Source organism: Oncorhynchus nerka, linkage group LG23 (assembly GCF_034236695.1).
Source record: "Oncorhynchus nerka isolate Pitt River linkage group LG23, Oner_Uvic_2.0, whole genome shotgun sequence".
NCBI classification, from domain to species: Eukaryota; Metazoa; Chordata; class Actinopteri; order Salmoniformes; family Salmonidae; genus Oncorhynchus; species Oncorhynchus nerka.
The window spans coordinates 11,991,496-12,010,888 of record NC_088418.1 but is presented as its reverse complement, the minus strand read 5'-3'; the positions used below and the strand labels follow the sequence as shown (position 1 = coordinate 12,010,888).

The window sequence follows — 19,393 nt, the reverse complement described above, 5'->3', positions numbered from 1 at the left end:
CCAGTTGATGTATATATCTCCTCATCTCTCTACCATACCAGTTGATGTATATATCTCCTCATCTCTCTACCATACCAGTTGATGTATATATCTCCTCATCTCTCTACCATACCAGTTGATGTATATATCTCCTCATCTCTCTACCATACCAGTTGATGTATATATCTCCTCATCTCTACCATACCAGTTGATGTATATATCTCCTCATCTCTCTACCATACCAGTTGATGTATATATCTCCTCATCTCTCTACCATACCAGTTGATGTATATATCTCCTCATCTCTCTACCATACCAGTTGATGTATATATCTCTCCTACCATCAGTTGATGTATATATCTCCTCATCTCTCTACCATACCAGTTGATGTATATATCTCCTCATCTCTCTACCATACCAGTTGATGTATATATCTCTCTACCATACCAGTTGATGTATATATCTCCTCATCTCTCTACCATACCAGTTGATGTATATATCTCCTCATCACTCTACCATACCAGTTGATGTATATATCTCCTCATCTCTCTACCATAGTAGTTGATGTATATATCTCCTCATCTCTCTACCATAGTAGTTGATGTATATATCTCCTCATCTCTCTACCATACCAGTTGATGTATATATCTCCTCATCTCTCTCAGTTGATGTATATCATCTCTCTACCATACCAGTTGATGTATATATCTCCTCATCTCTCTACCATACCAGTTGATGTATATATCTCCATCATCTCTCTACCATAGTAGTTGATGTATATATCTCCTCATCTCTCTACCATACCAGTTGATGTATATATCTCTCTCTACCATACCAGTTGATGTATATATCTCCTCATCTCTCTACCATACCAGTTGATGTATATATCTCTCTACCATACCAGTTGATGTATATATCTCCTATATCTCCTCTCTCTACCATACCAGTTGATGTATATATCTCCTCATCTCTCTACCATACCAGTTGATGTATACATCTCCTCATCTCTCTACCATACCAGTTGATGTATATATCTCCTCATCTCTCTACCATACCAGTTGATGTATATATCTCCTCATCTCTACCATACCAGTTGATGTATATATCTCTCTACCATACCAGTTGATGTATATATCTCCTCATCTCTCTACCATACCAGTTGATGTATATATCTCCTCATCTCTCTACCATAGTAGTTGATGTATATATCTCCTCATCTCTACCATACCAGTTGATGTATATATCTCTCTACCATACCAGTTGATGTATATATCTCCTCATCTCTCTACCATACCAGTTGATGTATATATATATCTCTCTCTACCATACCAGTTGATGTATATATCTCTACTCATCTCTCTACCATAGTAGTTGATGTATACATCTCCTCATCTCTCTACCATACCAGTTGATGTATATATCTCCTCATCTCTACCATACCAGTTGATGTATATATCTCCTCTCTACCATACCAGTTGATGTATATATCTCCCTCATCTCTACCATAGTAGTTGATACATCTCCTTACCAGTTGATGTATATATCTACCATACCAGTTGATGTATATATCTCTCTACCATAGTAGTTGATGTATATATCTCCTCATCTCTCTACCATACCAGTTGATGTATATATCTCCTCATCTCTCTACCATACCAGTTGATGTATATATCTCCTCATCTCTCTACCATACCAGTTGATGTATATATCATCTCTACCATACCAGTTGATGTATATATCTCTCATCTCTCTACCATACCAGTTGATGTATATATCTCCTCATCTCTCTACCATAGTAGTTGATGTATATATCTCCTCATCTCTCTACCATACCAGTTGATGTATATATCTCTCTACCATACCAGTTGATGTATATATCTCCTCATCTCTACCATACCAGTTGATGTATATATCTCTCATAGTAGTTGATGTATCTCCTACCTCTACCATACCAGTTGATGTATATATCTCTCTACCATACCAGTTGATGTATATATCTCCTCATCTCTCTACCATAGTAGTTGATGTATATATCTCCTCATCTCTCTACCATACCAGTTGATGTATATATCTCCTCATCTCTCTACCATACCAGTTGATGTATATATCTCCTTATCTCTCTATATCCTCATCTCTACCATACCAGTTGATGTATATATCTCTCTACCATAGTAGTTGATGTATATATCTCCTCATCTCTCTACCATACCAGTTGATGTATATATCTCCTCATCTCTACCATACCAGTTGATGTATATATCTCCTCATCTCTCTACTCATAGTAGTTGATGTATATATCTCCTCATCTCTCTACCATACCAGTTGATGTATATATCTCCTCATCTCTCTACCATACCAGTTGATGTATATATCTCCTCATCTCTCTACCATACCAGTTGATGTATATATCTCCTCATCTCTCTACCATACCAGTTGATGTATATATATCTCTCTACCATACCAGTAGTTCTGTATATATCTCTACCATACCAGTTGATGTATATATCTCCTCATCTCTCTACCATACCAGTTGATGTATATATCTCCTCATCTCTCTACCATACCAGTTGATGTATATATCTCCTCATCTCTCTACCATACCAGTTGATGTATATATCTCCTCATCTCTCTACCATACCAGTTGATGTATATATCTCTACCATACCAGTTGATGTATATATCTCCTTATCTCTCTACCATACCAGTTGATGTATATATCTCCTCATCTCTCTACCATACCAGTTGATGTATATATCTCCTCATCTCTCTACCATAGTAGTTGATGTATATATCTCCTCATCTCTCTACCATACCAGTTGATGTATATATCTCCTCATCTCTCTACCATAGTAGTTGATGTATATATCTCCTCATCTCTCTACCATACCAGGTGATGTATATATCTCTGATGTATCTCTCTACCATACCAGTTGATGTATATATATCTCTCTACCATCTCTCTACCATACCAGTTGATGTATATATCTCCTCATCTCTCTACCATACCAGTTGATGTATATACTACCATACCAGTTGATGTATATATCTCCTCATCTCTCTACCATACCAGTTGATGTATATATCTCTACCATACCAGTTGATGTATATATCTCCTCATCTCTCTACCATAGTAGTTGATGTATATATCTCCTCATCTCTCTACCATACCAGTTGATGTATATATCTCCTCATCTCTCTACCATACCAGTTGATGTATATATCTCCTCATCTCTTACCATACCAGTTGATGTATATCTCCTCATCTCTACCATACCAGTTGATGTATATATCTCCCCTCATCTCTCTACCATACCAGTTGATGTATATATCTCCTCATCTCTCTACCATACCAGTTGATGTATATATCTCCTCATCTCTACCATAGTAGTTGATGTATATATCTCCTCATCTCTCTACCATACCAGTTGATGTATATATCATCTCTCTACCATACCAGTTGATGTATATATCTCCTCATCTCTCTACCATACCAGTTGATGTATATATCTCCATCATCTCTCTACCATACCAGTTGATGTATATATCTCCTCATCTCTACCATACCAGTTGATGTATATATCTCCTCATCTCTCTACCATAACAGTTGATGTATATATCTCCTCATCTCTCTACCATACCAGTTGATGTATATATCTCCTCATCTCTCTACCATACCAGTTGATGTATATATCTCCTCATCTCTCTACCATAGTAGTTGATGTATACATCTCCTCATCTCTCTACCATACCAGTTGATGTATATATCTCCTCATCTCTACCATAGTAGTTGATGTATATATCTCCTCATCTCTCTACCATACCAGTTGATGTATATATCTCCTCATCTCTCTACCATACCAGTTGATGTATATATCTCCTCATCTCTCTACCATACCAGTTGATGTATATATCTCCTCATCACTCTACCATACCAGTTGATGTATATATCTCCTCATCTCTCTACCATACCAGTTGATGTATATATCTCCTCATCTCTCTACCATACCAGTTGATGTATATATCTCCTCATCTCTCTACCATAGTAGTTGATGTATACATCTCCTCATCTCTCTACCATACCAGTTGATGTATATATCTCCTCATCTCTCTACCATACCAGTTGATGTATATATCTCCTCATCACTCTACCATACCAGTTGATGTATATATATCCTCATCTCTCTACCATAGTAGTTGATGTATATATCTCCTCATCTCTCTACCATACCAGTTGATGTATATCTCCTCATCTCTCTACCATACCAGTTGATGTATATATCTCTCATCTCTCTACCATCTCTACCAGTTGATGTATATATCTCCTCATCTCCTCTCTCTACCATACCAGTTGATGTATATATCTCTCCTCATCTCTCTACCATACCAGTTGATGTATATATCTCCTCATCTCTACCATACCAGTTGATGTATATATCTCATCCTCATCTCTCTACCATACCAGTTGATGTATATATCTCCTCATCACTCTACCATACCAGTTGATGTATATATCTCCTCATCTCTCTACCATAGTAGTTGATGTATATATCTCCCTCATCTCTCTACCATACCAGTTGATGTATATATCTCTACCATCATCTCCTCTCTCTACCATACCAGTTGATGTATATATCTCCTCATCTACCTCTACCATACCAGTTGATGTATATATCTCCTCATCTCTCTACCATAGTAGTTGATGTATATATCTCCTCATCTCTCTACCATACCAGTTGATGTATATATCTCTCTACCATACCAGTTGATGTATATATCTCCTCATCTCTCTACCATACCAGTTGATGTATATATCTCCTCATCTCTCTACCATACCAGTTGATGTATATATCTCCTCATCTCTCTACCATACCAGTTGATGTATATATCTCCTCTCTCTACCATAGTAGTTGATGTATATATCTCCTCATCTCTACCATAGTAGTTGATGTATATCATCTCTACCATCATCTCTCTACCATACCAGTTGATGTATATATCTCCTACCATAGTGAAGGATGATATATCTCCTCTCTCTACCATACCAGTTGATGTATATATCTCCTCATCTCTCTACCATACCAGTTGATGTATATATATCTCTCTACCATACCAGTTGATGTATATATCTCCTCATCTCCTCATCTCTACCATACCAGTTGATGTATATATCTCCTCATCTCTCTACCATACCAGTTGATGTATATATCTCCTCATCTCTCTACCATACCAGTTGATGTATATCTCCTCATCTCTCTACCATACCAGTTGATGTATATATCTCCTCATCTCTACCATACCAGTTGATGTATATATCTCCTCATCTCTCTACCATACCAGTTGATGTATATATCTCCTCATCTCTCTACCATACCAGTTGATGTATATATCTCCTCATCTCTCTACCATACCAGTTGATGTATATATCTCTCATCTCTACCATACCAGTTGATGTATATATCTCCTCATCTCTCTACCATAGTAGTTGATGTATATATCTCCTCATCTCTCTACCATACCAGTTGATGTATATATCTCTACCATACCAGTTGATGTATATATCTCCTCATCTCTACCATACCAGTTGATGTATATATCTCCTCATCTCTACCATACCAGTTGATGTATATATCTCTCTACCATACCAGTTGATGTATATATCTCCTCATCTCTCTACCATACCAGTTGATGTATATATCTCCTCATCTCTCTACCATACCAGTTGATGTATATATCTCCTCATCTCTCTACCATAGTAGTTGATGTATATATCTCCTCATCTCTCTACCATACCAGTTGATGTATATATCTCTCTACCATACCAGTTGATGTATATATCTCCTCATCTCTCTACCATACCAGTTGATGTATATATCTCCTCATCTCTCTACCATACCAGTTGATGTATATATCTCTCTACCATACCAGTTGATGTATATATCTCCTCATCTCCTACCATACCAGTTGATGTATATATCTCCTCATCTCTCTACCATACCAGTTGATGTATATATCTCCTCATCACTCTACCATACCAGTTGATGTATATATCTCCTCATCTCTCTACCATACCAGTTGATGTATATATCTCCTCATCACTCTACCATAGTAGTTGATGTATATATCTCCTCATCTCTCTACCATACCAGTTGATGTATATATCTCCTCATCTCTCTACCATAGTAGTTGATGTATACATCTCCTCATCTCTCTACCATAGTAGTTGATGTATATATCTCCTCATCTCTCTACCATACCAGTTGATGTATATATCTCCTCATCTCTCTACCATACCAGTTGATGTATATATCTCCTCATCTCTCTACCATACCAGTTGATGTATATATCTCCTCATCACTCTACCATACCAGTTGATGTATATATCTCCTCATCTCTCTACCATACCAGTTGATGTATATATCTCATCATCTCTCTACCATACCAGTTGATGTATATATCTCCTCATCTCTCTACCATAGTAGTTGATGTATATATCTCCTCATCTCTCTACCATAGTAGTTGATGTATATATCTCCTCATCTCTCTACCATACCAGTTGATCTGTGCATCACTCGGTGGTGGGAGAGGCAAGTTTCCCTGCTTCCCTATAAATCCAATCCATGACTGTTATTTTATATGTGAGAGAAAGTAGCTTCGGTTGTGTTTGTCTCACCAGCCGTCGTTGCACTTGCACTTCCCACAGACCAGGTCTCCGTGACCTGTACACCTCACTGCGTTTCGAAATGGATTCTGAGGGAAGCAGAGATAGAGAAGGAAAGACAGTGTTAGATACCAAAAACACGTTTGAGCGTTTATGTGTGTGTGTGTGTGTGTGTGTGTGTGTGTGTGTGTGTGTGTGTGTGTGTGTGTGTGTGTGTGTGTGTGTGTGTGTGTGTGTGTGTGTATGTGTGTGTTGTGGTGTGGTGTGGTGTGGTGTGTGTGTATCTTCACACCTTCTCACAGTCGCAGGTTTTACAGAGCACTTCGGCGTTGATGTTCAGAGCCGTGCTGAAGGTTGTCGGTTTGACTCTCATCTTCCCCTTTTTGTCACCCTGCTCCAGACTGCACACATGTTGCTCCCCAACCATCTCACTGGCTTTGACACGCACCTTAAACTTCCCCTGGAAAACACAGAATGGGTTAATGGGTGTGCGTGTGTGTGAGTTGAGTGATTTAGTGAGTGATTTAGTGAGTGAGTTGAGTGATTTAGTGAGTGATTTGAGTGAGTGATTTAGTGAGTGATTGATTTAGTGAGTGATTTAGTGAGTGAGTGATTTAGTGAGTGATTTGAGTGATTTAGTGAGTGATTTGAGTGAGTGATTTGAGTGAGTGATTTAGTGAGTGATTTAGTGAGTGATTTAGTGAGTGATTTAGTGAGTGAGTGAGTGATTTAGTGAGTGAGTGAGACATGTTAGTGTTTCTTACTATTTGCCCAGGCTTGACTTTGAAGGTTCCGGCTTGTGCAACATTGCCACTGTAAGACAGGACCTGAGCTTCTATAGCTTTAGGTCTGTCCTCCGCACGGATGCTGATCTTAGAACGGATATTCTGAGAGGACGGACAGTAGTATTAGGACATCTGGCTTTCCCAATAGCCCTTAGAGGGGATACATCAAGGGGAATCAAATCTAATTCATGTGTCCATCGCGCAAACACTTGTTAACTTTAAACAGGCCCATTCTTACCTCGAAAGCTTTCTCCAGGATATTGAGGATGTTAGCGGAGTCTTCCTGTAGCAGGCCCAGCTCAGCGATGGGGAAATACTCATGAAGCTTCTACACAGGAGAACCCACAAAACATGAAGGGGTTATCTGCAATGCTACAGATGAGTTAATTTCTCACAGAAACAGACCGTGGCCAAACTCAGTGGAATAAGTATAATTTATGAGGGAAAATGGGGATGATGATGTGTTTGTAGGGTTAGAGTAAGGTGCAGGGTTCAGGTTAGTAAGATGCAGGGTTGAGGTTAGTAAGATGCAGGGTTCAGGTTAGTAAGATGCAGGGTTGAGGTTAGTATGTGCAGGGTTCAGGTTAGTAAGGTGCAGGGTTCCGGTTAGTAAGGTGCAGGGTTCAGGTTAGTAAGATGCAGGGTTGAGGTTAGTATGTGCAGGGTTCAGGTTAGTAAGGTGCAGGGTTCAGGTTAGTAAGGTGCAGGATTCAGGTTAGTAAGGTGCAGGGTTCAGGTTAGTAAGGTGCAGGGTTCAGGTTAGTAAGGTGCAGGGTTCAGGTTAGTATGGTGCAGGGTTCAGGTTAGTAAGGTGCAGGGTTCAGGTTAGTAAGGTGCAGGGTTCAGGTTAGTAAGGTGCAGGGTTCAGTTTAGTAAGGTGCAGGGTTCAGGTTAGTATGGTGCAGGGTTCAGGTTAGTATGTGCAGGGTTCAGGTTAGTATGGTGAGTAGTAGCTCTGAGTTCTTACCTCATAGTAGGTGAAGGAGTGGTTTGTGACGGCAAAGATGGGGATGATGTTGTGTTTGCCCAGCAGGCGGACCAGGGTGGGCACAGAAGGGTAGTCCTGCCTGGTGTCCTCTGTGTATTTCCCATCGGGGTCCAGGTGGCACTGCTCGTCATTGCGTGGCATGATGCCAGCCAGCACGTTGGCACCGTCACTCTCGTAGTGGAAGGCCGACTCGGTGGAGAAGACCAGAAGGTGGGTAGCATGGTCACGCCAGCCGATCTTTTCCTGGATGGGAGAGAGGGTAGGGGGAGTGAGGAGAGGGGAAAGAGGGAGAGGGTAGGGGGAGTGAGGAGAGGGGGAAAGAGGGAGAGAGGATAGGGGGAGAGAGAAAGAGAGGGTAGGGGAGAGAGAGAGAGGGTAGGGGGAGTGAGGAGAGGGGGAAAGAGGGAGAGAGGGTAGGGGAGAGAGAAAGAGAGGGTAGGGGTGAGAGAGAGAGAGGGTAGGGGGAGTGAGGAGAGGTGGAAAGAGGGAGAGAGGGTAGGGGGAGGGAGGAGAGGGGGAAAGAGGGAGAGAGGATAGGGGAGAGAGAAAGAGAGGGTAGAGAGAGAGAAAGAGGGTAGGCGGAGTGAGGAGAGGGGGAAAGAGGGAGAGAGGGTAGGGGAGTGAGGAGAGGGGGAAAGAGGGAGAGAGGGTAGGGGAGTGAGGAGAGGGGGAAAGAGGGAGAGAGGGTAGGGGGAGTGAGGAGAGGGGGAAAAGAGGGAGAGAGGGTAGGGGGAAAGAGGGAGAGAGGATAGGGGGAGAGAGGAGAGGGTAGAGAGAGAGAGAGGAGAGGGTAGAGAGAGAGAGAGAGAGAGAGAGAGAGAGAGAGAGAGAGAGAGAGAGAGAGAGAGAGAGAGAGAGAGTTGTATTTAATTATGTAGAGCCTTCTGAAGAAATTCACACAGTGGTGCATCACAGTTAACTTTACAAGCTTCAAATAATCAAACATCCCAAATGGTACACCAAAGATGGCTGCTTGTCCTTTCTAGTAAATCTAACTCTATAGTCCTACCCCGCAGACTGTAGCCTGCAGTATGGCGTCGAAGCCCCCCTCTGGAGCATCCAGGTTGCCTGAGATCCTCTCCTTCTGCAGCTTCTGGGTGAAGGACTGCAGGTCAGGGGTCAGAGTGATCACATTTCGGAACGAGAAGGGAGGGTCGCTGTTGGGCCACGGCTGGGCCAGTCTGGAGAGGAAGAGGATGGAAAAGGGGGGGGGGGGGTTGGGAGAGGAAGAGGAGGAGAGGGGAAGGGGTAGAGGAAGAGGAGGAGAGGGGAATGGGGAGAGGAAGAGATAGAATGAGGGACCATGAGTATGAATAGTGTATAAATGCCGACCTTTTCATACGGCAGTGATGTTTACCTTTGGGTCTGTGTGTGTATATCTGTGTCTGTATGGAGAGGATTCTAATAGTTCTTACTTGATCGGTCTCATGTCTGTCTGGGGTTCCACCACCTTGTCCACAAATTTGCCGAAACCGATGGTGTAATCATCAGACAGCTTCCCCACCAAGTCAGCTATACGGGGAACAGAACACGTCACCAAACCACACTATCCCAGTACTACACTGAAGTCAATGGTTTTACAATTCCTCTCATCGTTCCCCCTCTCTAACTTACCCAGCTCAGCACCCATCCTTTTGAGATTGTCCAGATCATCCTTCATGGAGTTGGAGAAGTCCATGAGAATGTAGAGGTCCAGAGGTCCTTTCGCTGGTTCAAACACCTCCATCTCGATCTCCCTCTCCTCCCCCGGGAGCAGAGTCATGGACATATCCTGGGGGGCCACCTGAGAGCGCTTCATCAACATGTCAATCTTCTGGTTCTAGAGAGGGATGGAGGGATGGAGGAGAGAGATGGAGGGATGGAGGAGAGAGATGGAGGGATGGAGGGAGAGAGATGGAGAGAGAGAGAGATGGAGGGATGGAGGGAGCAAGAGATGGAGGGAGAGAGATGGAGAGAGAGAGAGATAAAAGGATGGAGGGAGGAGAGAGATGGAGGGATAGAGATGGAGGGATGGAGGGAGAGAGATGGAGGGATGGAGGGAGAGAGAGATAGAGGGATGGAGGGAGAGAGAGATGGAGGGAGAGAGATGGAGGGAGAGAGATGGAGGGATGGAGGGAGAGAGATGGAGGGATGGAGGGAGAGAGAGAGAGGGATGGAGGGAGAGAGATGGAGGGATGGAGGGAGAGAGAGATGGAGGGAGAGAGATGAGGGATGGAGAAAGAGAGAGAGAGAGATGGAAGGAGAGAGATGGAAGGATGGAGGGAGAGAGATAAAGGGATGGAGGGAGCGAGATGGAAGGATGGAGGGAGAGAGAGATGGAGGGAGAGAGATGGAGGGATGGAGGGAGAGAGATGGAGGGATGGATGGCGAGAGAGAGATGAAGGGAGAGAGATGGAAGGATGGAGAGAGAGAGATAAAGGGATGGAGGGAGAGAGAGATGGAGGGAGAGAGATGGAGGGATGGAGAGAGAGAGATGGAAGGAGAGAGATGGAAGGATGGAGGGAGAGAGATAAAGGGATGGAGGGAGAGAGAGATGGAGGGATGGAGGGAGAGAAAGAGAGATGGAAGGAGAGAGATGGAAGGATGGAGGGAGAGAGAGAGATAAAAGGATGGAGGGAGAGAGATGAAAGGATGGAGGGAAGAGATGGAAGGATGGAGGGAAGAGAGATGGAAGGATGGAGGGAGAGAGATGGAAGGATGGAGGGAGAGAGATTGAAGGATGGAGGGAGAGAGATGGAAGGATGGAGGGAAGAGATGGAAGGAAGAGATGGAAGGATGGAGGGAGAGAGATGGAAGGATGGAGGGAAGAGAGATGGAAGGATGGAGGGAGAGAGATGGAAGGATGGAGGGAGAGAGATGGAAGGATGGAGGGAAGAGATGGAAGGATGGAGGGAGAGAGATGGAAGGATGGAGGGAAGAGAGATGGAAGGATGGAGGGAGAGAGATGGAAGGATGGAGGGAGAGAGATGGAAGGATGGAGGGAGAGAGATGGAAGGATGGAGGGAGAGAGATGGAAGGATGGAGAGAGAGATATAAAAGGATGGAGGGAGAGAGATGGAAGGATGGAGGGAGAGATATAAAAGGATGGAGGGAGAGAGATGGAGGGATGGAGAGAGACAGATGGAGGGAGAGAGATGGGAGAGAGATGGAAGGATGAAGGGAGAGAGATGGAAGGATGGGAGATTAGGAGTGACCCGTGCTCCAACCTCAGCAAAAAGCTTGTGACTGTAACAACAGGAGGGTGCTTGTGGTCGAATGTACTGCAGCCAAACGATGAGGATGATGATATTACAGTGGTAACCAGATGAGCAGACTAATGAATCCATGTCGTCAGGATTACTGTGATGATGACAGAACTTACTCTCTCCATTGACATACTGCCTTCGGCCGTCACTGCGCCATTACAGCCGTGGTCTATGATGTTCTCCAGAAGGTCACAGCGGGGACTATCAAAGATCTGTATGTTAACACAAACACACGGGTCACGTTTGTGTTTACCGCTAAATGTGTGTGTGTGTGTGTGTGGGGAGGGCAACTTGAGTAATAGTTTCTTCTCACCTCGTCTGGGCAGTAGGCACAGCCCTTTCCGGACTGGATGCATGCTGAACAGGTGTTAGCCCTTGCAGCCAGACAGTGGTTTACTACAGGACAGAGAATCATCAGAAACATGAAGCTATTCATTTTCTGTTCTCTTCCTTTTAGTATTATAGAATTCCAGTTTGGATTCTAAAGAGGACTCAGCCGCATGAACAAGTTGGTGTCTATTGACATATTAAAATATCCCAAGTAAACACTGTAATAATACAATGTAAAAAAAAATCACTTGATTCATTCAAATTATTCTCACCTTTTTCAGCGTAGCTACTGGCCGTGAGGACAGCAAGTACAACCCCCACCAAGAAATGTAACGTCCATCTCCCCATCTCCCCCCTGCAACACATACACAGGTCATGAGCTTTCAACCTTCACCACGGGATAGATACACTCATGACCAGGTGAGGTCAGGTTACAGTTTCCCCTTGATCGATGGTCAGTCTTGTGTTTCCACTCTGTTGGAGAGGTCAGGTGATCCCCCGATCTGTGCGCCTTAAGCAACTTCTACTGGGAGAGGTCAGAGTATCATCAAGTTCACTCAAAGAGTCTCATCAATTTCTTCGTATTTCAGCCTCCAGTATTGCCTCCTGTGCTGTGTTTATCAGCCTCCTGCATTGTAATTTCCCTCCCAAGTGACCTCAGCACCTGGGTATTCCTCTACAGAAATATTATGGTGTTAGCCAAACCACCTTGCTCTGTTCTCTCTGTGGCCTCCTTCCCACAGACCTTACCCTCCTACAGAACACAGAGACACCGGATGGGTACAGCACTGAAGTGTGACTGTGAGAGACAGAGAGCTCCAAAAGCATTGGGACAGTGACATTCGTTTTTGGGGGGCTCTGTATTCCAACACTTTGGATTTGAAATGATACAATGACTATGAGGTTAAAATTAGAGACTATCAGCTTTAATTTGAGAGTATTTTCATCCACATTGGGTTTCTGTTTAGAAATAATCCCCCCCATTTTAGGGAACCGAAAGTAATGGAACATGTTCACTTACAGTGGGGCAAAAAAGTATTTAGTCAGCCACCAATTGTGCTTTTTGACCTCTGTCGTTGCCAACAAAGGGTATATAACAAAGTATTGAGATAAGATTTTGATATTGACCATAATTTGCAAATAAATTCATTAAAAATCATACAATGTGATTTTCTGGATTTTTTCTCTCTCTCATTTTGTCTGTCAGAGTTGAAGTGTACCTATGATGAAAATTACAGGCCTCTCTCATCTTTTTAAGTGGGAGAACTTGCACAATTGGTGGCTGACTAAATACTTTTTTTGCCCCACTGTATGTGTGTATTAAAGTAGTCCGAAGTTTAGTGTTTGGTCCCATATTCCTAGAACACAATGATTACATCAGAACTTGTGACTCTACAAAGTTGTTGGATTCATTTGCTGTTTGCTTTGGTTGTGTTTCAATATATGTTTTAATGGTAAATTGGGGTCACTTATTGTAAATAAGAATAGAACATGTTTTTAAACACTTCTACATTCATGTGGATGTTCCCAGGATTACGGATAGTCCTGTGAATGAATTGTAAATAATAAATTAGATGCACAAATATCATACCCCCAAGACATGCCAACCTCTCAATAGTACAATAACAGGGGGAGGCAGCTTTTTTTTTTGGGGGTTATGATATTATGTGCGTCTAACTTTGTCACTCATTATTCACGATTCATTCAGGATTATCCGTAACCATGGTAGCATTAATGTAGTGTTTAGAAACATACTATATTCTGATTAATGATAAATAGAGTCACAAACCAAACTTGATGTAATCATTACGTGGTATGAATATGGGACCAAATACTAAACTTTTGACTACTTTAATACACACAAGTGAATTTCTCCCAATACTTTTGGTCCCTTAAATGGGGGGGGACTATGTACAAAAAGTTCTGTAATTTCTAAACGGGTCACCCAATATGATCGGAAAGACCCTCAAATGAAAGCTGACAGTCTGCACTTTAACCCCTTAGTCATTGTATCATTTCAAATCCAAAGTGCTGGAGTAGAGAGACAAAACAACTAAAAACGTGACACTGTCCCAATACTTTTGGAGCTCACTGTACTTTTGGGGGAATGTTCCTCCAGACATTATGTAAATGTTGTGCTCAAAGAGCTGCAGTCTAATGCAGTAGTTTATATATATATATATATATATATATATATAAATCAGATTCATATTTCTCATATCATCCTGTAATTGTTTATTTTATTCATACATCTCTACGTCCATACGCTATAATGAAGCTTTAGTGTAATAATGTAGTCTGTAGTGTTTAGCTTCAGTGTTCATAGATACTGTATGTGGGATTGTGTCAATTCTGCGTCTATACATATTGCCCGTATATTCGTTTATTTGTCTGTCTATATTCTGTTTTTGGCAGCACCATTTAACCAGGTTAAATTCCCATACGTGCAAATGTATTTGGCAAATAATTCTGGTGATTCTGAATCCACACAGATTTTTCTCCACAGAGAATCTTACATTTGAAGTAAATACTAACCAGTGGAGGCTCCTCAGAGGAGGAAGGGGAGGACCATCCTCAGTGAAATTCATTAAAAAATATATATATTGAAACATTTAAAAAGTTAGCGTTTTTAGAGATAACTATACTAAATATATTCATGTCACACAATAATTGATTAAAACACTATTTTGCAATGTATCTCTACAGTAGCCTCAGCAGCACTCTGTAAGGTAGCACCATGGTATATGACAACTTCTGGAGGACATCCTCAACCTATCAGAGCTCTTGAAGCATGAACTGACATATTATCCACCCAATCAAAGGATCAGAGAATGAATCTAGTACTGAAAGCATAACCTACAACTAGCTAGCACTGCAGTGCATTAATGTGGCGAGTAGTTGACTCAGAGAGAGAAAACCAATAGTTGAACAGTTTTGAAAATTAAAGAAAGCAAGAAAGACATGTCTATATTTTTTCACTTTTATTTACTTAGCATCGAATGCAGCTAGCTAGTTTAGCCTACTCAAACAAAAAGGGATGCTATGTTAGCTAGCTGGCTATGGCTATCCAACACTGGAACTCTTCCAAGTCAAGGTAAGCTTCTGGTCTGATTCATTTATTGCCACCAGGTCCTGCCGGTGTAACTGCTAAACTGCTTGCTGCTGAATGTATACTGTACTGCATGGTTTACTAACATGTTAGTTCTAGTAGCTATGCTGACTATGAAGTGACAACGATGTAGGCTGTGTGTTGCGGTTAGCGGTCATAATATGAAGGTTTGGCTTGGAAAGGTGTTTTTGCTTTGTCACAGACAGCTGATGTGTTATGCACTGAAGTCCAGAAGGGAAGGGAAAAGGTGAAAGGAGGAGAGTGCGTAGATAGATGCGAGAAGGAATTATATGTACAACAAGCTGTTTGTATGTGGCTGCTATGAAAGTTATCTGTGTTTACGTGTGATCAGGGGTGTATTCATTGCACCAATTCTGTTGAAAAATATTTCTTAAAAGGGAAGCAAACGAATAGAAACTCTTGTTGGCAACTGTTGGACTAAAGATTAAACACTAGATCAGCTAGATGCAGCATGGACTGTGCAAGGCGGTATGGAATATGTCACGGTCTGTCACCTTGATTACTCTAAATTCTCTTGATCTGTGCACCTACATTGTAAACTTTCATTCATAGGCTAGGTTGTAGCAACCTCATGATGGGTATAGGGACAATTTGAGTATCATGTAGTAGCCTAAATCTATCACTGTTACATTGAACTGGGTGAATGGAATATGAATGACAGTCATCTAATACGCTGTGATAGAAATAAGGCCATGTTCATAAAAAAATAATAAAAATCATCCTCCCTCATCTTAAACGGCCCCAACCGCCACTGATAATGACAGTTGGTGGCACAGGATATCCTAGTAATTGAGTCAGAGGAGGAAGACGGTTTTATGGAGAATTATTATAATTTTTTTTTTTAAACGTATTTTTACCATTGGCTCACCCAGCAGGAATTTCACATCCCCAAAACAGAGCAGGGCAACAGAGCAGGGCAACAGAGCAGGGCAACAGAGCAGGGCAACAGAGCAGGGCAACAGAGCAGGGCAACAGAGCAGGGCAACAGAGCAGGGCAACAGAGCAGGACAACAGAGCAGGACAACAGAGCAGGACAGCAGAGCAGGACAGCAGAGCAGGGCAACAGAGCAGGGCAACAGAGCAGGACAGCAGAGCAGGACAGCAGAGCAGGACAACAGAGCAGGGCAACAGAGCAGGGCAACAGAGCAGGGCAACAGAGCAGGGCAACAGAGCAGGACAACAGAGCAGGAAAAACACTTACTGTAGTATAGTAGTATATTACCTATCACATTAATCACTGACTAGGTTGAGCCAGTTAATTAAGAGAGAAAAACAGGACAAATGGTGTCTTCACTGTGAGAAGAAATATGAGACCCCTAAAGGTTGCATGTTAACTACTATAAAACACATCAAAGAAGAACATGTACAGTCAGACTTCTCTTGGAGAACGTTCAAATCCTGAGAGTTTGGAAAAACAATGTTCTGTTTGAACTCACCGTTGGTCTAAATGACTAAATATCTGGATCGCAGAAAATTGCGACTAACAGCTAATAGGATCCAAATAAACAACACTAGTGAAATACAGCCGTATAAAATATATAGATTCACAATGTAAAGACAACAAAGAAAAGAGAGACGTTGCTAGTTCAGTGGTCCCAGCTCAATAATCTGCCCGGCGACCAGGTGAACATACCAACGGAGGGAGGGGACCTAGCCGTTATGACATCATTAGGGGTCCTCACGTCAGTGACAGGGGGCACAGCCGGGGAGAGCTAGGTAAATCAAACCCTCAACTATTCAGTCAGCCCCGTGGAAAAACAGCTACTTAATTACCACACCATCAATCCATCTAAGCACAGGCAGGTAAATAGGAACAGCTGCCTCAGAGTGGAGCGATGTCTGTGACCTTGTGTCTGTCTGTGGTTTCTGATTCTGCTGCAATCTGAATGAAAGTCCCTCCTCGTGGTCTGGACTGTCCTAACGCACCTTGTCATTACCCTGTAAATCTAGTTGGCTGTGTCTGTGTTACCAGAGCGGGAGGGGTAGGACTCTTAAATAGTCGTTGTTAACGTGCAAAGAGAAGAATGCTGTTTTGCAACAACTCTTACAAACTATGGTTTGATAGCAATAAAAAAAAACACGAAAGGATTTTGTATCAGTATAGGCTTTGAACCTCTATATGACTCTCTCTAAGAGCAGATGCATCTTCTGTTGTAAATCCATTTCATCTGTAGAATTGAATTCGCATAACTGTTTTAATCTGTGTCACATTTTGGTCTTCATCCTTAGCATGTTATTAAGAGGAGCTAGACAACTTACTTATTGACCCTTGACCTGAGTAGCTGACACAAATTCAAAACACTCAGGTCTTAGACATTGTCAAGAGATATCCTTTAACTATCTTATAAATGCACAGCTGTGTGCGTGCTCGCTGCCCCGTGCCTCTTGCTGACTTCTATCTCAATAGGACTCACCTGAATAGGAAATGAATAGAATAAAACTACTTTTGTAAATTTTCAAGTAGATAACTATTGTCTTAACCTTGCAGGCTGGAACAGAAGTGGTAGATCAGTGAAAACAATGGGAGAAATTAGTGAGTTTATAGCCTTGTTAAAGAGATTACTGATCAAACAAACCTCTTACAGCTGCCTTGTCCAATCCAAGCCCCCCAAAAAAGAAGAAAAAAAATAGAAAAGGGAATCACTTAATCCTTTTGTTTTCCTCTCCACTCGTCTGTAAGGTCAGTATCCACCGGTGTCTGGGGGGGAAAAACCCTCCCTTCCAGCCTTGAAGTCAGAGTTCCACGTCTAAGAGAGTAATGACGGGAGAGACTCAACTTTCCCCCTCTTTTTCTTCCCTTCTTTCTTCTCCGCTCGTCTTCTATCCCCCTTGAACCTGGAGGTGCGTGCCTGTGTGTACGCCTGACTGTCAGTCTTAATGACAGAGCGAGAGAGAGATGGGAAAGAGAACCAGCGAGTTTGTGTGTTTGCTGAGATTTGATCCCTCCTCTAATTTGCACCCACTCTCTCTCTCTCCAGTTTAGGTAAGTAGCTAACAGTAAGGGTAACTCCCTCACCCTCTCTCGTCCCCTGGTGTTTAATGCTCAAAGCTCCACACCTCTGAGTGTGTTAGGCCCCCTCCCGGCTACATTCCTCCCAGGCTGGGCTTACCTGTGTGGGCTTGAGCCTGGGAGTGTCAGAGAACAGAACACTGCCTGGAGGTTACGTGAAACAGTCACACAAACACAAAGACCTGGAGTTCTGTACTACAGTTTCACAACTCCATTCCTCCAGTACCCCAACAGTGGTTCCCAGCTCCAGTCCTCCAGTACCTCAACATTGGTTCCCAGCTCCAGTCCTCCAGTACCCCCACAGTGGTTCACAACTCCAGTCCTCCAGTACCTCAACATTGGTTCCCAGCTCCAGTCCTCCAGTACCCCAACAGTGGTTCACAAGTCCAGTCCTCCAGTACCTCAACATTGGTTCCCAGCTCCAGTCCTCCAGTACCCCCACAGTGGTTCACAACTCCAGTCCTCCAACAGTGGTTCACAACTCCAGTCCTCCAGTACCTCAACAGTGGTTCCCAGCTCCAGTCCTCCAGTACCCCCACAGTGGTTCACAACTCCAGTCCTCCAGTACCCCAACAGTGGTTCACAACTCCAGTCCTCCAGTACCTCAACAGTGGTTCCCAGCTCCAGTCCTCCAGTACCTCAACAGTGGTTCCCAGCTCCAGTCCTCCAGTACCTCAACATTGGTTCCCAGCTCCAGTCCTCCAGTACCTCAACAGTGGTTCCCAGCTCCAGTCCTCCAGTACCCCAACAGTGGTTCACAACTCCAGTCCTCCAGTACCTCAACAGGTTCCCAGCTCCATTCCTCCAGTACCCCAACTGTGGTTCCCAGCTCCAGTCCTCCAGTACCCCAACAGTGATTCCCAGCTCCAGTCCCCCAACAGTAGTTCCCAGTTCCAGTCCTCCAGTCCCCACATCAGCACATATTTTTGTTACAGCCCCAAACAAGAGCACCTGATTCAACTTGTCAGGTAATCATCAAGCCCTCAATGAGTTGAATCAGGTATGTTTGTCCAGGGCTACAACACAAGTGTGTTCTGTTGAGGGGACTGGAGGACTGGAGTTATAACACTGTTGGGGGTACTAGAGGACTGGAGTTATAACACTGTTGGGGGTACTAGAGGACTGGAGGTATAACACTGTTGGGGGTACTAGAGGACTGGAGTTATAAACACTGTTGGGCTACTGGAGGACTGGAGTTATAAACAATGTTGGGCTACTGGAGGACTGGAGTTATAACACTGTTGGGGGTACTGGAGGACTGGAGTTAT

General features: G+C 43.0%; 1 protein-coding gene across 1 annotated transcript in view; it reads right to left on the bottom strand.

The window, feature by feature from the left end:
- The window catches only part of LOC115107168 (integrin beta-4-like), a 54,435-nt gene extending 36,333 nt beyond the window's left edge, over positions 1 to 18,102 (bottom strand). The window contains 12 exon segments of the mRNA XM_065007861.1: positions 6,650 to 6,726; positions 6,930 to 7,097; positions 7,402 to 7,524; positions 7,661 to 7,750; positions 8,390 to 8,653; positions 9,420 to 9,591; positions 9,826 to 9,922; positions 10,025 to 10,229; positions 11,772 to 11,867; positions 11,969 to 12,051; positions 12,258 to 12,340; positions 17,692 to 18,102. Of these exon segments, the coding sequence (XP_064863933.1) occupies positions 6,650 to 6,726; positions 6,930 to 7,097; positions 7,402 to 7,524; positions 7,661 to 7,750; positions 8,390 to 8,653; positions 9,420 to 9,591; positions 9,826 to 9,922; positions 10,025 to 10,229; positions 11,772 to 11,867; positions 11,969 to 12,051; positions 12,258 to 12,333 (1,451 nt within the window). The 5' untranslated portion in view covers positions 12,334 to 12,340; positions 17,692 to 18,102.
- Between the last annotated feature and the right edge of the window lie 1,291 nt (positions 18,103 to 19,393).